Source organism: Triturus cristatus, chromosome 2_2 (genome assembly GCF_964204655.1).
Source record: "Triturus cristatus chromosome 2_2, aTriCri1.1, whole genome shotgun sequence".
In the NCBI taxonomy this organism is placed as follows: domain Eukaryota; kingdom Metazoa; phylum Chordata; class Amphibia; order Caudata; family Salamandridae; genus Triturus; species Triturus cristatus.
Window position 1 is genome coordinate 1,205,488,981 of NC_140582.1, and position 16,461 is coordinate 1,205,505,441.

Here is a 16,461-nt window from a genome sequence, read left to right on the forward strand (position 1 = left end):
CTCCAGTATCTTTTACATAACTTGGTAATGCTTTAACCATATCCTGTAAGAAATAATCAATGTATTGTCCCACTTGTTCAGAAATACTCTTAATAGCTGATATGATCGGTCTTCCTGGCACTGGAAAAATGCCTTTGTGGATTTTCGGAATCAGATATAATACTGGAAGGACAGGAAACTCATTGTTCATAAATTTGTACTCCTCAAAAGAGATTAGTCCTTCCCTTCTCCACTGTGCTAAAAATTTGAGTAGAGTCTCATTGGCCTTGATATATTCTTTATGTGTGGATCTTTCGTAGCAACTTGAGTTATTTAATTGTTTGTTTGCTTCATTCACTGTTTTTGGCCATATAACCAGGTTACCTCCTTTTCCGATTTTTTTTATTATAATCTCATTGTTCTCTCTTAATTTAGACATAAGGTTTGCGTATTCCTGTTTTTTGTACTGGACTTTTTTCTTTTTCTTACCTTGCACTTGAAGATATAGTTTCTTAATATCCTCTACGACACAGTCGTGAAAGACATCCACGGCGTCTTTAGGCATGAGTGGGATGAAGCTAGATTTGGCTTTGAATGGACTGATACCTGCGCCCTTCTGTGTCAAATAGATTTTGCGCAATCTAGTTTGTGTATTCATGTCGATGTCAGGGCCAGAGGGTTGCGATCCAGTGGCCTCGTTGAGATCGTGCAAAGTTAGTAAAGTTGGAATGTCAGAATATATATATATATATATTTCACTTTCTTTCGCCCACAGACAAAGATTGACGACGCTATGTTCTGGCCAAATAATTTATTGGGACAGCTTGGAAGGACGCCCAGCAGGCTTGTTCACCAATAGTTTAACTATTTTGAAATCGGCCATTTTAATCCTAGTGCATGAATACCTTGTCACGTGATACAACTACAACCTTAGTGTATTAGACTAGTAATTCTTAGATATCGAACTTCCCTAGTTTCTTTCAATCGACTTATAGATTAATTCATACATTGCTTTAGGTAGGTAATAGTGCAACACATGATACAAACTAAATTATTAAGCACTGCACAAGTGCAACTCTTGCAGTTCATTATTTAACAATTTCAATAAAACTTTATGCAACCGCTAATTCACACACAATCCTTATTGAATTAAGCGTTTGTGTAATTTTAGCAATATAACCCTAGTGGGTATAGTAGAATCTACTTTCTATATAATTATCGGTTACGTTTTTACTAACAAATGGCAACATATTATTCATTGAATTCCGCCCCTGTGGGCTACATACAAATTTTTGCAATTTGAGTTAAACTTTATTCAACCGTCAGTGCAAGCATAGCCTTTATTGAAACACAGTAATTTCTGCTTTGAGTGTAATTACTATTGCTATTCTACCTAGCAATGACCCATATCTCCTTGGGATAATTCAGCCCCAGTGGGCAAATACAACTCATAATCTATTCTAGTCGATCTTTGATTTTTTAATTTTTTAATATATGTGTCTACCCGTGAAATACCTAAAAAAGTGTGTGAAAAAACTATATGTAAAAAATAAAATAGTTAAAAACAAGATTTGTGAGAGGTGCAGTATATATCTCTTTTACTTAATGATAACGTTTCTTGTACCTACGATTTTACAGGTGTGTAATCAGATCCTCTTCCATATTTAAGCCCATAGGGGCTTTTATATTTAGTTCTATAATGTAGTGTGACTCTAATCTTCTAAGCTTTTTTTCCCGATTGCCGCCCCGAATATTAGGAGGCATGCAATCTATCACGAAGTAGCTTAGCCCTTGTATGTTTTTGGCATGATGTGATTCAAAATGACGTGCCACTGGGTATGTCTTATCCCCATTCCGGATAGTTCTCAGATGTTGTAGTACCCTGATGTGAGCTGGGTGGATTGTACTGCCCAGGTATTGCAGGCCACATGGGCACCGCAGTACGTAGACAGCATATTCTGTCTTACAGGATAGAAATCCTTTGATCTTTTTCTCTCTTTTGGAGAGTCCAGGTATATATGAAAATGTGTTCTTCCCATGGCTACAGGCTTTACATTTTGTACATTTAAAAAAACCTTCCTTCCTTCTTAACCATGTTTTCGTCTGTGCATCTTGCTGATGTGGAATCATATTACTGATTAGCATTTGCTTGAAAGATCGAGCTTTTCTGAAAGTAATAGCTGGTCTTTTTTGCACTAGCTTACCTAACAGTGAGTCGTTCCGAATAAGATGCCAGTGCTTATTAAGAATATTCCTCACTTGACCATGTTGTCGATTAAAGGAGGTGATCATTCTCACTTGATTGTTTTGTGAGCATTTTCTTTTGATCTTGCTCTGACTATCATGAACCAGTATGTCCTCCCTCGTTCTTTTTTTTGCCTGTTCAATAGAGGCTTGAATATATTCCTTCTTGTAGCCCCGTGATTGGAATCGTCGTTCCAAGTTCACAAGTTCGTTGTCTAAGATTTGTTGGTCGCTACAATTACGGATGGTCCTAAGGCACTCTCCATATGGAATACTCTTAATAAAATTTTGCGGATGGAAGCTAGTTGCATGCAGCAACGTGTTCCCCGCTGTTGGCTTCCGATACATCTTTGTATGCACTTTAGAGTCTTTTGTGTAGAGAGTCAGATCTAAATAATTGACTGAACTACTGCTAATTGAGCTAGTAAACTTCAAGTTTAAAGAGTTTATTTGTATTCTCTTAATAAAACTCTTTACAGACTCCTCCGTTCCTCTCTAAATAATGAATAGGTCGTCAATAAAACGACTCCAGTGTAATATATTCTCTTCCCATTCTTGTTGGAACTCGACCCGGACCACCTGCTCCTCCCACCAGCCCATATGCAAATTAGCATAACTGGGGGCGAAGCAGGTGCCCATCGCGGTTCCACAGATTTGATGGTATAAATCATTATTGAAGAGGAAATAGTTGTTTTTCAAGCAAACAGAGATCATTTGGAGTAGCATTTGAGTATGCGACCAGAGTTTAATTGGTCGCCCGCTCAAAAAATGTTTTATAGCCTTTAGGCCATCATCATGCCTAATGCTCGTATATAGAGTGGTTACGTCAATAGTAACCAAAAGCATGTCATTCTCTAAGGGCATGTTGTATATTCTTTTTAGGAAATTACCCGAATCCTGAATATATGAGGGCAGTAATTTGGTCAATGGACAAAGAAAAGAATCAATATATTTAGAAGTGTTTTCTAGAGCCCCGCCAATTGCGGAAATAATTCGACGCCCTGGCGGGTTTTCTATATTTTTGTGCACTTTTGGTATTAAATAAAATACTGGCGTTGTTGGATTTGAAACCTTCAAAAACAGCATTTCTTCCCTTGTAATTAAACATTTGTTGTACCATTCTTCAAGTTGCCCATTGTATACATCAAAACTGCTTTGCATCACAGCCTTAGTTATTTTAACGTAGTTGGTATGATTGTTCAGTTGTCTGTGAGCTTCACTCAAGTATTTGGATCTGTCCCAAAGGACAACATTCCCACCTTTATCTGCGTTCCTCACAATACAATTGCCTTTAGCTTTCAATTTGGTAATTAATGCAGAGTACTCTTTCTCATGCTGTGTGAAATTTTTATGTTTAACACTGGTGCATTTTTCCAAATTTTTCAAGTCATTGATGACTAACTCATTGTAAACATCAACTGAGTCTCTCGAAGTAATGGGCAGAAATTTCGAATTAGGCCGAAAGTTAGTAGATATAGTTCCTTCAATATCTAATTCCTGTTCTCTCGCCAGTTCCACTGCATGACTGCTTGACAGCGATCGTGATTGCTCCTGACTGGGATGCATTCGTTCCTCTGGAATTTATATGTTGCTCCTGGGTTGTTGGTCCATAGTTCTTAAATCGAACATTAAGTCCATGTCAGCTACTGAGAGACTGATCACTTGTATAGAGGTATCTGACATCATCTTACTTTCAGCTTCTTTTTTGGCTTGACTTTGCGCAAAATATTTCCTTAATTTTAGTGATCTTATAAATTTAAAGGTGTCTACCCTGGTTGTCACATAGTTGAAATCTGCCGAAGGGCAGTATGACAAACCCAGTTGCAAAATCTTTTCTTCTTTTTGTGTTAAATTGACATCTGTCAGATTTATTATGGAGCTTTCATTAGCCGTTGACTCAATGCCTTCTATTTGTTCCCTTTGGCAGTGGACACGCTGGCGTTGTTTGGCCCCTTTGCGCCTCTGTTGCCTCTGCCTCTTCCCCTTGGTTTGCTTTCGTACTGAGGTTTGGGTCTTGGTCGAAGGTTGAACTTTCTCTCTTGTTCTAAAAAACTAAGGGGCCTATGCATCAACCAAACGAATACCGATTCCTTAATAGCGAAAATTAAGGAATCGCCATTAAGGAATCGGTAAATGACATGCATCAACAGATTCGGTAAAATTTAGCGATTCCTTAAAAATCGCTAAATTTACCGATTCCTACATAGCGGGGCACGCAAACTCCCCCTAGCAAATAGCGAGTTCGGTAATACCGAATTAGCTAATAGCGAGTTCGGTAATACCGAGTTAGCTATTACCGAATCGGTATTAGCGAAATCGCAATTTGCCGCGTCGCTCCGGGAACGTGCAGATGACATCACCAACCAGGAAATACTGCTGCCCCACCCACATTGCCTCGACAGAGGAGCAGACAGGAGCTGGGAAGGAGGACTGCCTGTGCAGAGTGAGGCCACACCGACTCTGCAAATCCAAAGCCACAAACATCATGGCGCAGGAAGTGCCATCCAGCGCAGAGTCTGCACGCAAACGAAAGCGTAAATTTTCAGACAGGGAGCTCGAGTACCTAATCGAGGGAGTCTCCAGCAAACACGACCGCCTCTTTGGCAAGCTGTCCCTCAAGGTGCCTGAGCAGGAGAAGCGGCGCATATGGCTGCGCATCCGTGAGAGGGTGAATGCTGTTGGCGTCACGACCCGCAGCATCGACGACCTCAAGAAAAGGTGGTATGACCTGCGGAAGCGTGCCAAAGAGAGGATTGCGGAGAGGCTCCGGGAGGCGAGCAGGACTGGAGGCGGAGCATCCACAGCACCAGCCAACACAGCCCTGGAGGACCTTGTGGAAGGGACGATAGAGCGGGAAGCCGTCGTAGGGGTGACCCAGATGGACACGTTCGGCGCAGCCACAAGTGCCCAAGGTAAGATGCATGCATGTGCCCACACCCAGCATTGCGTAAATCCATTTCCTTGCCCCCAGCCCGATCTCAGTGTGTCTGCAGCTCTGGCACAGACAGCTAAACACATGACACCAGTGCATCTTGGGAGTTGTAGTCTAGTCAGCCCAGTGTGCATGTACAGGCGTAAATCCAATGACCATACACCACATCAGTTGAACATGGATGGAGACTGTTCATGTAGTGGACCACAGAGGGAGATTAATGTGTACAACACTTGTAGTTGTAATTATCCCACTAACCATGCACTGTTTCACACACAGATGCATCACCTGGGGATTCGGACGACAGCAGCCAGCTGGTCATATCAGAAACACCCGTCGAGTCAGACCAGGAGACAGCGCAGGACGCGCATGCATCGCCAACACCTGCCACCCCAACAGCACCACCTCCACCAGCGCCACTAGCTACGGCACCTCCACCAGCGCCACAAGCTACGGCACCTGCACCAGCGCCACAAGCCACGGCACCAGCCAAACAGGCTGCAGCTACTACAGCCTCAATAGCGCAGAGGCGCAGGTCCCAAGTTGCACCCTTGCAGGAGATGGGAACAACCACCTCGCAATTGGCACCCAGGCAGAGCACATACACACCACCTGATGCACCACCTGGAGGTGCTAGACGCGCACGGCGGCACAGGGCTCGTCGCAGTTCCGTCTCCTCAGCCGAACAGGATGTCCCAACAACCTCTGCAATTGAGGAGAGGATGCTGCGTACACAGCGCATGCAGGGGCGACATGTGGCTAACATTAGCTGCAATATTGTGCGGCTTGCCAGGGAGATGCGCGCCATGACTGCAGCAGTCACGGACATGAGCAAGGCGGTCAGGGACATGACCACAGCGGTTGCAGAGGGCAATGCTCAGCTCAGGGAGGAGGTACATGAGCTCACCCGTGCCACGAGGGAGGGCCATGAGTGCCATAAGAGGAGTCACCGGCAGCAAATGTTGCGTACCTCCGCCGCTACCAAGGCCATCACACGGCACAGCAACAGCACCGCTGTGTTGGCACGCCGCTCAGTCGCCCTGCAGGTGGACCTTGGGCACTTCTGCGGGGATGTCGCTAAGTCACTGGGACACATCACCACTGCTGTGGAACACCTTCAGAGCAGCACATGCAGTGCTGCTGCATTGGGAGGGGATGACACAAGTGAGGCTGCCTCCAGTGTCAGCAGCGTGTCACTGGCAGAGGCCAGCACCAGGCGCCGCAGTTCGCGTGCCTCCGCGGGGACAGGCCGTGGTGAGGCATTGGATACACCTGAGCGGAGGCTTGGGGTACGTGGGAAGCGCCACTAGACTGTTGGACATGCATGCAGGACCATGGTGGGGCAACCATGGCCATCCAATAACTGTATATGCACAGGCGTGACTTTAAGGCACCTTTTATTTACAATGATGCAATTGGAGCTAGTTTTGTTGCACAATCCTCAGTGCTACTGTGCATTAAACAGTTGCACCCCAAACCAACTTGTAATGTCTCATTTCCCCATGTTTCAAAAATTATGTTGCATAATATATGTCCGCCTCCTATGGCCCTCTGCTGTGTTTGGGATGTGTGCCTGTCGTCGTTGGGCGGGTGGTTGGCCAGCCCGGTGGTCGTCATCCCTGTCCACCTCTATTGGTATCCCCCTTCTGGTGGCAATGTTGTGCAGCATTGCACATACAGCAATTATCCGACAGCATGTTTCTGGTTGGTATAACATGGCGCCGCCAGTCTTGTGGAGGATACGGAAGCGGCTCTTGAGGATCCCAAAAGTCCTCTCTATCACATTCCTCGTGCTGATGTGTGCAGCGTTGTAGCGATGTTCCTGCGGGGTTGCTGGATTTAAGTATGGGGTGAGTAAGTATTCCTGCAGGGCGTAGGCACTGTCACCTAGAGGATAGAAGCATAGACTTAGCATTGGTGATGTACATACATGTGTGGTGTTGGTGTGGGGAAGCGTATTTCTACGTACCTAGCAGGAGTCCCTCTCCAAATTCTCCGTTGATGAGTCGCCTTTGCATTCCACTGTTGCGGAAGATGTATGAGTCGTGTGTGCTCCCCGGGTATTGTGCCATTAGGTCCGTTATGATGTTCTTGGCATCGCACACAACCTGCACGTTGATCGAGTGGTATGACTTGCGGTTCCGGAATATGTACTCATTTGCAGCTGGAGGGCAAATGGGGATATGCGTGCAGTCGATGCATCCAATAACATGTGGGAATTGTGCCACCTGGTAGAAGGCCTGTTTGGTGCGGTCCAACTGCTGTGGGGTTGTGGGGAAGCTGATGTGTGTGTGGAGCATTGTCAGCATGGCATCTAGGAATTTCCTGAAGAAGCGTGACAGTGCGCTTTGCGAAACACCTCCGGCCACCGCAATTACACCCTGGAAACTCCCTGAGGCCAGTAGGTGCAGGCTGCATAGGACCTGAACGTGCGCAGGGATTGCATTTGTCCGGTATGTCTGGTGCTGCAGCAATGGTTCCAGGTCTGCAATCAGGCGCATGATCATAGCGCGATTGAGGGGATACTTCTGGTACACCTTGTCTTCATTCTGCCCGAGCAAGGTTATGCGCAGTCTGAAAACTCGCTCCTGGACCCTTCTCCTGCGCTGTCCTGCAGCATTGATCCGCATCCTCCTAGCAAGCACGTAGAGGGCAGCCATTTTGTGGGAGCCAACAGGGTCTCCTGGGCCACCTTTAAGGGATTAGTGATTGCCTCAATCATTTGCACATGTAGGATACATTTTTTTTTTTTTTTTGTAACTTTACCTTCAGGTTTTGATTCCCCTTATTTAGCTCAGGCAAAATAGCGATTTTAGGCATTTTCGTTATTAGCGAGTTTTGTTGCATTGGGGTGCGATTCGTTATTTGCTATTGGCACTTTCCGGGAGCTAATAGTGATTTCGGTAACTGCTAATTCGGTATTTAGCGATTCGGTAACTTAGCATTTTTGGTATTACCGATTCGGTATGTTAGCGGATATTTATTTAGCGAATCGTTATTTGCTCACGTTTTGGGTTGATGCATTGGGATTGGGGATTTGGGACTCGCTACCGGGAGCTAATAAGGAATCGGTATTTTACCGACTGGATTTTGGCTTGATGCATGAGGCTGTAAATTCTTCGATGACCGAGGGTGCAGTTTTCATCGGTTGTCGACTTTGACCTTCCTCCAGGTCCGTATCGATTTCTGAGCTCTGTACACTGCTCAACTCTTATTGCACCTCTGCTCTTGCCTGAAGCATTGGGTTCATTCTCTGTTTTCTCAAGGTATCACATTTTTTGGCAAAGGTATAGATCTGCCCTCGATCATAATCGTTCTTATCTCTTATACATTTTTGAGCTTTCCTTTCCTTGATCGTTGTTTCCAGTTTCTTTAAACGTTCCATCATCTCCTTCGTAAATTTAGTGATAAATTCTTGATCCACTTCTTTGGACAGCATTTCTAGAATCTGCGCTATGTCTTCGAAGATTTTCTGCCGGTCAATGTCCGCATATTTAATTAAGATTGCTAGCATTTTTCGTGATGCATCCTGTTTTTTTTCCGCCCACTCCAGCAATATGTTAGGGTTGGGGTCTTCATACGTAGGGGCTACTAAAATACGTAGTCCCCGTGGGATTCGTTTCACTTCAAGATAACGCTGGAGGGATTTCGCCTCCCACCACTTCGAAAGTTCACTCCGCTTCAGTTTCTCTAAACGCCTCAATCGCGCTAAGGTATCTGAAACTATTTCAGTGGTTTTCTGAGGTCCTGCTTTTTTAGTAGGTACACTCTTTTTGTCAAAAATAGAGAGTGCAGCCTCCTCTCTTTCTTTTAATTCCGCCGCTGACATTGTATCTTACAAAACTAGGCGCTGATGCCTATGGGATCTGGAAGCGATCGTAGCTGAGTCGTGGGACCTGCACGAGAACCCACAGCATTCCCAGGTAGGGAGCACCTGAGAACACAATACGGGAAATTGGGAAGCCAGCAATAACACAAACTTCATAATAGCATTGGGCTATTAGAGACTGGCGGTTTTTGGCCATAGGCATCAGCGCCTAGTTTTGCAAGATACAATGTCCAATTCCAATCACGGGGCTACAAGAAGGAATATATTCAGGCCTCTATTGAACAGGCAAAAAAGAGAACGAGGGAGGACATACTGTTTCATGATAGTCAGAGCAAGATGAAAAGAAAAAGCTCACAAAACAATCAAGTGAGAATGATCACCTCCTTTAATCGACAACATGGTCAAGTGATGAATATTCTTAATAAGCACTGGCATCTTATTCGGAACGACTCACTGTTAGGCAAGCTAGTGCAAAAAAGACCAGCTATTACTTTCAGAAAAGCTCGATCTTTCAAGCAAATGCTAGTCAGTAATATGATTCCACATCAGCAAGATGCACAGACGAAAACATGGTTAAGAAGGAAGGAAGGTTTTTTAAAATGTACAAAATGCAAAGCCTGTAGCCATGGGAAGAACACATTTTCATATATACCTGGAATCTCCAAAAGAGAGAAAAAGATCAAAGGATTTCTATCCTGTAAGACAGAATATGCTGTCTACGTACTGCGGTGCCCATGTGGCCTGCAATACGTGGACAGTACAATCCACCCAGCACACATCAGGGTACTACAACATCTGAGAGCTATCCGGAATGGGGATAAGACATAACCAGTAGCACGTCATTTTGAATCACATCATGCCAAAAACATACAAGGGCTAAGCTACTTCGCTTCGTGATAGATTGCGTGCCTCCTAATATTCGGGGCGGCAATCGGGAACTAAATACAAAAGCCCCTATGGGCTTAAATATGGAAGAGGATCTGATTACACACCTGTAAAATTGTAGGTACAAGAAACGTTATCATTAAGTAAAAGAGATATATACTGCCCCTCTCACAAATCTTGTTTTTAACTATTTTATGTTTTACATATAGTTTTTTCACACACTTTTTTAGGTATTTCACGGGTAGACACATAGATTAAAAAATTAAAAAATCAAAGATCGACTAGAATAGATTATGAGTTGTATTTGCCCACTGGGGCTGAATTATCCCAAGGAGATATGGGTCATTGCTAGGTAGAATAGCAATAGTAATTACACTCAAAGCAGACATTACTGTGTTTCAATAAAGGCTGACTGACGGTTGAATAAAGTTTAACTCAAATTGCAAAAATTTGTATGTAGCCCACAGGGGCGGAATTAAATGAAAAATATGTTGCCATTTGTTAGTAAAAACTTAACCGATAATTATATAGAAAGTAGATTCTACTATACCCACTAAGGTTATATTGCTAAAATTACACAAACGCTTGATTCAATAAGGATTGTGTGTGACTTAGCAGTTGCATAAAGTTTTATTGAAATTGTTAAATAATGAACTGCAAGAGTTGCACTTGTGCAGTGCTTAATAATTTAGTTTGTATCATGTGTTGCACTATTACCTACCTAAAGCAATGTATGAATTAATCTATAAGTCAATTGAAAGAAACTAGGGAAGTTCGATATCAAAGAACTACTAGTCTTTCGTCTAATACACTAAAGTTGTAGTTGTATCACGTGACAAGGTATTCATGCACTAGGGTTAAAATGGCCGATTTCAAAATCGTTAAACTATTGGTGAACAAGCCTGCTGGGCAGGCGAAACGCGTCCTTCCAAGCTGTCCCAATAAATTATTTGACCAGAACATAGCGTCGTCAATCCTTGTCTGTGGGGGAAAGAAAGTGAAATATTACGGACCGTTCCTGGGTGGTCCCTTGGCAACGACGCACCCGTTGGTTTGGAGAGCGGTGGCTGTACCGAGGAGGAGAGGAGCGAAAATATATATATATATATATATATATATATATTTTTTTTTTTTACACATAAACTACCAACAATCTAAGAAAGAAGCCATCAAACGTTTCAGTGCAAGGGGTTATCCAAGCAAAATATTGAGAGCTGCAGAAAAAAGAGCAGATGAGAAAGAGAGGAATCACCTGTTAGCTACACAATATCATAAGACCCAGGAAGATGTTACTCGGTTAATTTTGACGTTTTCTAAAAATTCTCCACAAATTCGTCAAATCATTAACCGTCATTGGAAAATCCTACAGGCAGATACGATTATAGGAAAACAACTGCCCCAATATCCCAGTATAACATATAGAAAGAACACTTCTTTACAGGACCTATTGGTGCACAGTCACTTTGACAAAACCCAGAAAAAGAGTAATGAGATTAAAGGCTTTTTTCCCTGCTCCAAATGCAAAGCTTGCAAAAATAGTAAGAAAACTAAGTGCTATAAAGTACCAGGGAGACCAACTGAGAAATTAATCTTAAAATTTCTAAATTGCAACTCAGACTTCGTAATATACTGCCTGAGCTGTCCATGCCACATGCTATATATTGGGAGCACGGTACACCCTGCTAAAAAGAGGGTGTTGGAGCATATGCGTGCAATTACCAACAACGACAAAAATTATCCAGTCGCACGACATTTTGCTTCACACCATCAAAGTGATAGCCGCAAATTAAGTTACTTTTGCATAGACCAAATTCCACCAAAGCAAAGAGGAGGCGACAGGGTTAGAACACTACGCCAACTAGAATCAAGGTACATTCTAGAATTGAGAACATTGGCACCCTTCGGCCTTAATAGTGAGGAAGAACTATGGGTACACATAGGTTAATGTATGAGACAGAATACAATCTCTGGGCAGTTTTTTGAGTATCTGACACCACAACTTAGTGTAACATTTTTATGAGTCTCCTTCCAGCCCGTCCTCCAACCTTTACTGTGTTTATTGTTCTTTTCAAATTAGTATTTATAGCATCAGCTATTAACTTTAAATGAATTGGATGAGAAGATGTGACACGTTTTATTTGAATGAATTTTCATCACATGTTAGAAATATTTCTTTGTCTCATATGCTGTCCGCTTCCATTTGTTGAAACCAAATACGTGATGATGTTAGTTGGATTATAATTTATTTTGCAACTGATTGAAAAAGAAAAAAGTAAGACTATGAGTCTTAGCCCATTCAGGGCAGAATAACTCGATACTAATGAATTTATTGTAGTTTAATGTTACAATGCTGTGTAAATAGCAACTACGAAATGGCCACCGTGCTGCAATACAAGCACTAAGGCCCTTCTTTCATGTTTATGTATCTATACATGGTAATCCTCTTTCTATTTCCTTTGACATCTATGTATTTAAAAAGATTGATTGCAAATGGACTTTTGACATTGAGAAAGGTCGTCATGACCGAAACCGGTCTGTCAAAAATGGTGGAATAAAGCAATTTGAAAAATCTACTGGCTTGGAGTACGTTACCGTCTTTAGGAGGCTAAAGGATTTGGTTTGAATATATATATATATATATAGTTTCAGCTATACAGATGTAAGTCATGCAATAAAACCCTTTTGCAGTTAAAAGCATGACAGTCCATCAGCGTCTTGTGCAAAAGTCCAATTCTAAACCCTTGTGAGCAGGCAACACCAAGGACATTTATAACAATGAGACCATGCCTTAGTATGCACCATGTCTGTGTAATTAAAGCTAAGTTCCAAAGTGTTCAGAAATTAGAGAGAGCCCACAACCCCAAGTCTAATTACATTTCATTATAGGCCAGAAGTTGTTCCAAAACACAGTTTGAAACATCTTTCCCAAAGTATCTGGGGTAGACAATGTAATTTTTTTTTTTTTCAGAGAGTCACCCCCAGGAAAAACCTAGTGCTGAGGGATAGAAAAAACATAATACTCCAACATCCTGGAAGAATTCTCCCAGGGTGTGGGGGTCATTAGATTTGTGTTTGTCATTAGATTTGAAATTCTGCCATGAAGGCCAACTTTTGTCTCCTGTGTTAGTGCACACAGGCTTACAATTCCTAGTTCGGGAAGCAGACTTTCCATTTTAGAAGTAAGTGGCAGTCAACGTTTTGTGGCAACAGGTTAAACCAATCGCCAAAAAAGAGTTTGACAATTGTGCACGCGGCATTTGTAGTAATATATTAGCAGCCGCAAAATCCTCGAATTGAGCGGCAATTTCCTAGCAAAGATCTTTCCGTTATCTTTAGTTGCATGTACTTTCTCCGTTTAAATAAATAAATTGTTAATGGCATGTCTGGATTTTGTGTCATAATAGATTTGAAAACACAGAACTATCTAAAGGAGATTAGCAACGCAGTGAAAAGAATGCAAGATCTACTAAAGGCTGATACATCCTCATCAGAGTCAGTAAAGGATCTACCAGGTAAGTAAACTAGTCTACCTGGTGACATGGGTGAAGTTTTGTGTTTTGCTTAATGATGTACTTGATGCACGAACACTGCTGCATACTTCTTTTGAGAAAAATATATATAAATATGTAACTAGAAAAAGTTGCTGTGCTTCTGGTGACAATTGGACAAATGTTGAATAAGGAACGTCAGATTTGATTTGATTTGATTTATTTTATAACGTGCGACATATGCCAAAGGCGTCTTGGCACTACCTAAAATGAAAGGACTGGAACGAGAGATAAGAAGATTAAAAGGCAGAGGTAAAGAGCCTTGTTTAAAGTGACTTTCTAAAAGCCACATGGTTGGGGGTATTCCTTAGAAGGTCTGGCATTTGATTTCAAAGGAGAGTGGTTGCAGAAGAAAAACTTCTACCTCTCCAGGAATATTTGCCGATAGTTGGAACAAACACTTTGTTAGCTGAAGCTGATCATAAGGGTCTGTTTGGGGTGCACCACCTGAGTTTCTGTCCAAGCAGAGCAGGGTCTGCATGGTAAAGGGATTTGTGCTTCAAAGGCAATTCCCTTTTAGATGGGAAGCCAATGTAGATCATGCCTAGCTTTACAAACGGGTTCAGATTTATTAAATCTTTTTCAGCACCTGGATTGCTGCATTTTGAAGTGTTTGGAGTCTATCCCAAACATTCTGTTGGGTTCCAATATAAAGAGCATTACAATAGTCTAACTTTGAATGCTTCAGGGAAGTGATCGCTACCTGCGGATCTGAAGACAAAAAGGAAATATTTACTTTAGCACTTTTAAGGAATGAGAGCAGAAAAGGCCAGAGAACAGGTTTAATCCTTAAAAGAGAGGTTTGTTGGAGGGTGAAATTTTATGGTCTCGGGGCACTGGACCAGGGCGGCTTAATTTGAAGGGGTGCCTCTACATAATATGAGAAAACACACGTGTGAGTGACAGAAATTCAATCAGGTTTGTTTGCACTTTATTACAATGAAACCACTTCAACAGGAATTGTAAAGAAACACTTCAAAATTCAATAATGAGCCTGGGAGTCTTAGCAAAGACTGGGCACTTAAAGACACATTTCTGGAATGAAGAACAAACTTATGCAATGCAAATATATTTCTAAATGAATGGTAATGCAGAGGAGAGAGAGAAGAAAACATTTATTTTCAAAATACACTAAGCTTTATAGCCTCAACCAAGAATCCTAGATAGATGGCTGAGGGGAACCACACATGCGTCTTGACCCTAGGGGTCATTTGTGCAAGGTAGTTTGACGAATGGACTGTGGGCAGCTCTTTTATATATAAATGATGAACTATTGACCATAGACCTTTGGCCACTTCTCCGAAATATTAGGAACACAGAAGTGACCCCCACATTACAAAAGTCTACCAAAAGGTCATATTCTCATGTCATGCTGCATGTCTTAGTTACATTAAAGCTAGCATAAAATACAATAATATGGAACATTGAAAGGTGACAAGTGGCCCCCACTATCAGGTATCGCGTGATGGTACTTTTAGCTCGGGAAGTTCCCTGTTCTTGCGGTATCTACATGGGTGTAAGAGAAGAAGAGCACAACAATGGAGTGGGGGCCTTATGGACAGTTTGTTTGCGAAGAAGTAAGAGCTGAAGCGTTGTGTGTGTCGCAGAAGAAATAACTTGTGTTTCAGCAGAGAGGCATTTTGGGCCTACTACACTAAAAGAACAACTGAGACAGTATGGTCAACTTAACACCACTCTGTATGCTGGCTGGTCGGGCCTTATCAGGGTCTCATGCTTCAGGTGTAGACAGAATGGGCCTGGGGCACTCTATGGTAAAAACTAGACCCTGCTTTATTCCCTCCTCTTGTTCATTCTTGAACAAAATTCTTACAGCATTCCTTTCAGGCCCTCCTTCTAGTTTGAGTATCCCAGGGGTGTCATCCATATTGGCATATTTGGGACATTCGTTCTCCGGTGTCTTTCTTAACTCTATATACTCACCTTCAGGTATGTTAATGAGGGATGCATATGGTCTCTGAGTTGGAGATGGTGGATCTAAATTTAAATCCTATCTCTATTAGCATCTACTAGAGGTGAGTTGGGGTCTGTAGACCTGACATTTGGTAATGGTAGCAGGCTGCATTTAGTGTAGTCATATTGTTGTCACTTCTACAACTTCTATCTAAACGTGCTAAATTATTCACATTCCCCGTTCTATCCTTGCTCTCCCTTTGCTAATTCTGCTACTCTCGGGAGGTGCAACTGCTACTGACATGGTGTGCTGACTGAAGAGCATATCACGCATTAGGACACCGCCCACTTATTTCGAAACAGGTAGGACATTGTAACACATGCTGTTTTCTGTGTCTTTAGGCCAGTGTGAGCAAGCATAACATCCTGCCCTGCCAACTGTCCCCCTGTCCCATCTTTATCAATGGCTATTTATTCAATTTGGTACAATATCTCTGTGTCATTTAAGCAGTATCTCAGGTATAGCACTGTGATCAGAATATACTATAAGGAGCACAGTCATTATAATGGCAGCAATGGGGGTCAATACTGCTAGTAGCACCCATGGTCCTTTTCTCTCATTGTTCTGAAAGTCTTGAGGCATTGTTCCAATCATTGGTACGTGTGGCTAGTGTGACTAGTTGGAAGAATGTCTTATCTTCTTCTGTACTTTTACTCTTTTCAAAAGTTTGATGAGGAATAATGCAGAGCCTCAGTGATCATACCTGTAAACAGAAAAAGTAACCATTGGTGCCTGTCTTCAAGTAATTTGAGAGGTTACAAGCACTTCTATTACCTAGGCACTTTCAATATGAAGAAAACAAAGTGATGAGGAAGGTAAAGATATATTTTTGTCACAACTTGTAGACTGAGGGGTTGGGACATAGATATTCCAGACGTCTTTAGTTGATGTATCATTGGGGCCCGCTTACACACTCTTCCTTTATCTGCTGTGTGCAGCACGTGCAACCCTTCAGGATGAGCTTGGGATACCATTCTCACTTGGTACTTTTCGTGGAACACATATTGTAACGAGGCTGTCCTTGATGTGATGCAGGGGAAGGCACTGGAGACTCCTGTGGTGGTGGCAGAGT

The 16,461-nt window shown here is 42.5% G+C and overlaps 1 protein-coding gene across 2 annotated transcripts in view; it reads left to right on the forward strand.

The window, feature by feature from the left end:
- Positions 1–16,461, forward strand: part of LOC146863398 (uncharacterized) — a 689,894-nt gene that overhangs the window by 248,255 nt on the left and 425,178 nt on the right. For both annotated transcript variants that reach the window (XM_085642823.1, XM_085642822.1), the window contains exon 4: positions 13,274–13,381. In XM_085642823.1, coding sequence (XP_085498949.1) covers positions 13,274–13,381 — 108 coding nt within the window. The remainder of the gene's footprint in view (positions 1–13,273; positions 13,382–16,461) is intronic.